Here is a 6,307-nt window from a genome sequence, read left to right as displayed (position 1 = left end):
CAGCCCCCCTGCTCCCTACCATCATCCTGCTCCCTACAGCCCCCCTGCTCCCTACAGCCCATCACAGGCTCATGGCTGACCCCCATTTTTCTGCTGGGGGGTGCAGCCTGATAGCAGTGGGGGGACAGGAGGCTGCTGCCACTCCCCAAAATTAATCCAAACCTGACACCCAGCCCCATGCACTGGGTGTGGGAGCTCCTGAACCCCATGCTGAACCCAAGGAGCTGCTCGAGGGCAGTGCAGCCACCCAGGAAAAGGCTGGGACCTGCAGTGGCTGCAGGGAGCCCCTTCCCTGGCTGGGAATCGAACCCAGGCCGCGGCAGTGAGAGTGCCGAATCCTGACCACTAGACCACCAGGGATGAGGTGGTGATGGTGGTGGACCTGTTGGTGGCCACCAACCAAGCCCTGAAGGGACAGGAACACTTGGGCCCCACAGCCCAAGGAGAGAACCAGATGGGATGGATGCCACAGCCTTTCTGGGGGACTTTGCAGGGATGCCTGCTCCTTTCTGAAAGCTGTGGCATTGGGAAGACCCTCTGCGCAAGAGGACCCCATCTCTGCAAGGTCTGGGAAGAAGGACGTGGCTATGCCGGGACTCTGATCACCGATGAAGGCAAGTTTGGGGAAGGCAATGATGGCCAATGGTTCAAGAAAAGACTTAGCAGTCCCCTGGGGGTTCACCAGGGAGGTTCAGTCCTGCTGGTGATGGAGCATGGACCCCATTTGTGCTGCTGTACATTGCCAGGCTCGCGTGGCACACATCACACTGGGCACAGGCGATCCAGCTTCCTGGACACAACCACGCCAGCTCCTGGTGCACAGCCAGGGTTTCCCCGTGGTCACCTCGGGAGAAGCAGAACAGTACAGGGGCAGTCTGATTGTTGTCAGCAGAGCCTTTCTTGTTCGGGGAAACAAAGGTCTGAGCCCTTGTGCTGGTAGAGGGAGTGTGTCTGGAGTCCTCATTCCTACTGGTTTTACAGTAACATTTGCGTCTTGTTTTTCTAGGGGAAAACAGCCAGTTGGGGCCATCTTTTGAGACTTCATCTGGAGCTGCAAAGAGTAGGTGATCCCGGTTTCTAGAGAGTCCTTCTGAGGGAGCAGAGACTTTTGCCTTCATTTACCCCGCAGAAGGAAGCGGGCCCTCGTTAGCCAGCGTGCTCGGGAAACTGTGCTGCCGGAGGGGCTGGGTGGGAGTTAGGGGCAGCAGCAACGCGCTGGTGTTGCCCAGGCATCCTGCAGCAGCGATGCTTGTGATCCCCCCACCCTTGTCCTTCATACCACAGGTAGCCTGTTTCCTTGGCCCCATACATTTCACTTAAGAAATTAAGATTTAAGAATACATTTCACTTCAGAAAAATAAATAATTAAAAAAAGAGGCTAAGTCAGGCTGGGGCAAAAACAAAAAAAGACTTCTCCCCCACCACCTGCACTCACCTCCTAGAAAAGAGGCTTTCTGCTGAATAGGAAGATGGAGAGGGGCTTGAAATGGGTCCCCCACTCCCCAGGTGGTTGCTACCAGCATGGGCAGCACGACAGGGTGCTGCAGAGTCCTGGACCCCTGCCCAGGGCAAAAGGCCCAAGGGGGAGCCCAGGGCTCAAGGTGACAGTACAACTGCCACCTGTCCCTGCAGCACCCAGCACAGCGGGGTTCAGACCCAGAGGGGAATAAGCACTGACACAGAGGATGACACCCAGGGGGGGTGCCCGGTGCTGGCAGGAGCCCTGCCTGCCCCAGGCTGTGTGCAGGGAGGAGAGCCCTACCCATGCACTGGGGCAGGCAGGAGGAAGCACTGCAGGGCTTCTCAGCAGATGGATGAACCATGACTGAGATGGAGATGAATGAAAGGGCTCCAGGAACATTTCCCGCAGAAGACAGCAGAGGGCCCAGTGCTCCTTGGACGCTCATGTGTGGTTGGGAGGGGAAGTAAATGGACAGAGAGAAAATCTCTCTGACTTGCAGAGGTCAGTGCACACAGAGTGGGGAAACCTCCTTGTGGCTTGCCTTGTCCCATGCAGTTCCCTAAAATGGCCAGTGCAGCTCCCCTCTCCATCTGAGGCCAAACCCCAGCATGGTCCCCCCTGCAGCCCTTCCGTGACATGGTTTGGGGTCGCAGTGAGACATCTGGCATCCAGCTCCCCTGTCCCCATGGTGCCCCAATCTCTGCCCAGGTTCCTCTGCAATGCCTGGTGGATCCCAGCCTCTGGCCGCTGCCTTTGCCACCACCTTTCCCTGAGGAGCTGCACTGCAGTGAGCTGGAGAGGGCAAAGGGAGGCAGTGGGTAGCTTTGGAGGAGTGCAGTGTAGAGCGAGGAGGAGAGCAGGGAGGAGTGTCACCCTCCCGCAAGAGCTGACCTGGAGCAAGGATGGAGCCACGATGAATGGTCTGGCATCTTTCCAACACTCTGGCATCTCTGCCGCGATGGTCAGGGCTGCAGAATACACCTCCAAAAACCTGCACAGGGCCAAACCCCCAGTGAGGGGCAAGGCTGGGCTGTGCAATGGTCATACGGGATTATGCCATCCCTTGGGCATGTCGGGTGGGGGGGAGAAGGAGCTGTGCTGGGCTGAGATGCAGCCACCCTGCACTTTCAGAAAGATATGCGGATGTCATGGTTTCAGTTGCCTCTACAAGCTCTAAAAAAGCGTAAGCTCTGGCAGCCTTGCGGTTGGGGGAGCATCAGTATCACTCTGTGGTTTCTTAGATCTCTATCTGGACCTGTCAGATATTTTGTCATAGACGCTAACAGTTCCTTCCTCTGCCAGCAGATCTGGGCACACCAAAACAGGTTCGCTTTCATGTCCCGTAGCAGGGCAGTCTCTGTCTGTGATGCAGAGGAAGGGGAGATGAGTGACTGCTACCCCATCAAATGCAACAAGGAAGAGATGCAGCCCAGGAGCTGCATGTTGGAGCCCAGGAGTGTGCGGAGTCATGTGGTGAGGCAGGTGGTGGGGATGTAAAAACTTTCTACAGGCAGTGCTCCTTCGAAAGAGAAGTCCCAGCCCCAGGATCAACCTTGGGGCAGCAGGGACAGGTCAAGGCTCAGTACAAAATGCAATTGCTGTTGTAGTGAGGAGACGAGGCTGAGACACATCGCCTTGCTTTGCACCCCTACATGGATCTGGGGCATGAGCAATACATACATAAATTAGCCAGAACAATAGGCTGATTGCAATACTGGAATACATGCAATATGGGAGTAGCAATAAATAATCCCTCTCCCCATCTCCAAGACTGGGATGTCCCTTGCCAAATTCCAGCTGAGATTTTGTCCCTTGCAAAGCCTGAGTACCTGCTAGCATGTTGCTGTGCTGCCCCAAAATGCCACCACCACGTGTTTGTGACAACCCCATGGTGTCAGTCACTTGGTTCAGCTCCAGGTCCTTCACGTGCTTTTGAAGGCAGGAGTCCTCAGGGTCCCCAGGACACCACCACCCCCATCCCCCATGAGGATGACTTGGGAAAGCCATGGACTCTTGCGCACTCCAGCAGGGTCCCTGGCACAGCACATGGGGACCCTCCTGCAGCACTGGTCCCCACCCAAGGGGACATTGCAGTGAAGGGGACACTGTGGGGAGGCAGCCCTCATACACCCAGACACAAGGAGGTCTCCGAGGGCCCCCCACACACGCACATGGCATGGGGGGGAGAAGGAGAGTGGGCGCAGAGCAGCACTGCCCTGCAGTCCCAGCTGCATTACTGGGGCTGCGAGGCAGCGAGGAAATCCCGGGGAAACGAGCTCGTGGTGCCTCGTGAATGGCAGTTGCTGCTGGGAGCTGGGCATGAAAATACCCGGAGAAACCACAGGCTGTGAGCTGGCAAATTTGGTGCCTGTTGCAGAGAAGACAGGGGTGGAAAAAGGGGAAATGATCCCTGGGGCATCCCGGGGAGCCCATCACCTCATGGCAATGGCAGTGCTGGGGGGCTCTGGGCAGACCACATCATGAGCCCCGTGACTGTGAGCGTGCACAAGGGGATGGGGGTATGCATTTGCACGAGAGCTGGTCCCTCTCCACTCCCTGGGCAGGGAAACCTCCTGCTCTGCCTTCTGCATCCCACCTTGTACCAAACCCATGCTGGCACTTGTGTTTGCCCCGTGTCTCTGGCAGAAGATGGTATTTGTAGAGTCAGACCATCAAGTCGGGCATCCCAGGCAAGCACTCCCCATACTGGCTGATGCTGGGGTGTGTTAGGAGAGGTTTGGAGGTCCTGAGCTCCATACTGGAAGCACAGCATTGAGGATTTTGTGTTTTATGGTGCCAAGACTGCCAGCCCAGATCTACAACCAGTCTCCAGGGTGCCAGGCATCCTTGCTGCCTGCACAGGCAGCAGAGCTCAGAGCGTGCCTGCTGCCCATGCTGCCCGCACTGACCCCCTGCATCCACCTTGTGCATGTCCCAGATCCACCATGGAAGCAAGGACCCCCCAGCTGGACCTGCACCGTCCTCAAGCCGTTTTGAAGGTCTGAGCACCTTTGTCCTCAAGGCCTGGGTCCTTGAAAAGGAGACTGAGTTGAGGTCCTCCTGGTCCTTCAGGGAGGATGCTGAGATGAGTTTGATGAGTACTGCTGTTGTGCTGGTGAATCTAAGTGTGAACCTGCTGCTGAAGGGTGCTTTCATATCCTGTCTTGGTCAGTATAGCTCACATGCGGGTGTTGATTTGCTCAGACTTATCTCACCTCACACAAAGGCTATTCTGTTATTTCCTAGACCTGCTGCTTCCTTTTTTTCAGCATTTCTGAGGCAAAGGTGCCATGACATCAGCTCTGTTACGCTTTGGAAACTCCAAGTGTTTGCCTTGAAATCTGACTGACGGGGCTGGCCACCGTCCCTATAAAAAGCAAGGACTGAGCCAGCACCTCGCATCAGACACAGGAGGAATCTGCTCTGGTCCTGCCTCTGCCCTTGCAGCTCATCTCTGTCCATAATGAACGCCTCTGCAGTGTGCCTCTCCATCATCCTCGTTGCTGCCCTCTTTTCTCAGGCCTCTCCTGCTCCACGTGAGTACAGCATCTCCCTCTGCTCTCTTGGGGTGGATTTTTGCTCTGACTGGCAGTGATTTTGAAGCAGAACTGGAAAAAGTTAGATGCAAAGGTTGGAAACGTGTGAATAGCTTCTCCTGCTTTCTTGGGACTGGTCTTCCTTTCTAGCATCCTTTTATCTTAGGGATGAATTTTACTGATAAGTATCAAAGTTTTCAGGTTTCTTCTCCCCTGATTTTGTTGCTGGGCTTTAGGAGTGGTCCCAGGGTGACTGAAGGGATATTTATCATTGGAAGTGAGTGCAAAACATTTAACAACCAATCCTAGCAATGAGTTTAATTAAGCTTTGGTGCTCACAGCAATTTCTTGCTGACTTTATGGGGAAACAGGAAGAGAAGAGGGCTTCACAGCTGGTTAAGGGGATGGCTGCCCATGCTCTCGGCTGGGGAATGTGCAGTTTATTGAGTGATAGACTCATGCTGGCTTTCCTGATCTCTTCCAGTTGGGGCTGACACAACCGTGTGCTGCTTCAGCTATACCTTACGAAAGCTGCCCCAGAGTCATGTGAAGGATTATTTCTACACCAGCAGCAAGTGCTCACAGCCAGCAGTTGTGTAAGTACCAGCTCCTGCTCTGGGCTCTGAGGAAAGGCTCTGCCAGCCTTTGGGCTCTTTGCTTCACGTCCAATGGGGCCAAGAGCATGGTGGTGTGAGGAGACATACCTGGAGTAAGGGAAGGGGCAGCCACCACGGGTCCCATGTGCAGCACGTGAGCACTCATCCTCCTCAGCTGAGAAATAAGTGGTCTCCCTGGTCTCCTTGAACCATCCTGGTGCTGGGAATAAGGTGTGGGAAGGAGGTCCCTGTGTAGCCAGCAGGACCTCCCAGTGGTGATGAGCCCAATGCACATAATGTGCCACCTGCAAGACTTGCACCTGATTTGCCAGCCGCCCGCGCACTGCATCCAGGGTCACCTCCACACTGAACATGGCCAGGAACATCTGAGCATGGGGGGGTTCTCCCAGGGGACCTTGATCTCTCCCTGCCCTCTGGGTTTTAGCAGGCTCTGGAGCTCCCTGATGCTTGGGGGTTTGTGGGATGGGAGCCTGGAGGGGAGATGATCCCCTTGGGAGCTAGCTCTGATCACAGAGCAGGTCAGCATGTGCCCAGGAGGTGACCCAAGGCCCTCATGTCCTTTTCCCTCTCCGGGGCTGTAACACCTCCCTGCCTGACTTGACAGGTTCATCACCCAGAAGGACCGGGAGGTCTGTGCTAACCCTGATGCCAGGTGGGTGAAGGAATACGTGAACACCCTGGAGCTGCAGTGA

The 6,307-nt window shown here is 55.5% G+C and overlaps 1 protein-coding gene and 1 non-coding gene across 2 annotated transcripts; one reads left to right on the top strand and one right to left on the bottom strand.

The window, feature by feature from the left end:
- Nucleotides 1-288: 288 nt before the first annotated feature.
- On the bottom strand, nucleotides 289-360 carry TRNAE-CUC. Its single transcript has one exon. It is a non-coding gene; the product is annotated as a tRNA-Glu (tRNA).
- Nucleotides 361-4,866: 4,506 nt separating this feature from the next.
- Nucleotides 4,867-6,307, top strand: LOC103896522 (C-C motif chemokine 5). The gene is made up of 3 exons (XM_009276384.2): nucleotides 4,867-4,998; nucleotides 5,483-5,594; nucleotides 6,220-6,307. The coding sequence occupies exons 1-3, from the start codon at nucleotides 4,926-4,928 to the stop codon at nucleotides 6,305-6,307; spliced, it is 273 nt and encodes a 90-aa protein (XP_009274659.1). The 5' UTR covers nucleotides 4,867-4,925.

The sequence above is a fragment of the Aptenodytes forsteri genome, unplaced genomic scaffold (assembly GCF_000699145.1).
Source record: "Aptenodytes forsteri isolate BGI_AS27 unplaced genomic scaffold, ASM69914v1 Scaffold209, whole genome shotgun sequence".
NCBI lineage: Eukaryota > Metazoa > Chordata > Aves > Sphenisciformes > Spheniscidae > Aptenodytes > Aptenodytes forsteri.
Note: the sequence above shows the minus strand (reverse complement) of the source record. Positions and strands in the feature narration are given on the sequence as shown.

What these genes read in the sequence shown, in the direction of transcription:
- LOC103896522 (XM_009276384.2), top strand. Translation starts at nt 4,926, where the DNA reads ATGAACGCCTCTGCAGTGTGCCTCTCCATCATCCTCGTTGCTGCCCTC. An exon ending in TCAGGCCTCTCCTGCTCCAC is followed by an intron (nt 4,999 to 5,482) that starts GTGAGTACAGCA and finishes GATCTCTTCCAG; the next exon opens with TTGGGGCTGACACAACCGTG. An exon ending in TGCTCACAGCCAGCAGTTGT is followed by an intron (nt 5,595 to 6,219) that starts GTAAGTACCAGC and finishes CTGACTTGACAG; the next exon opens with GTTCATCACCCAGAAGGACC.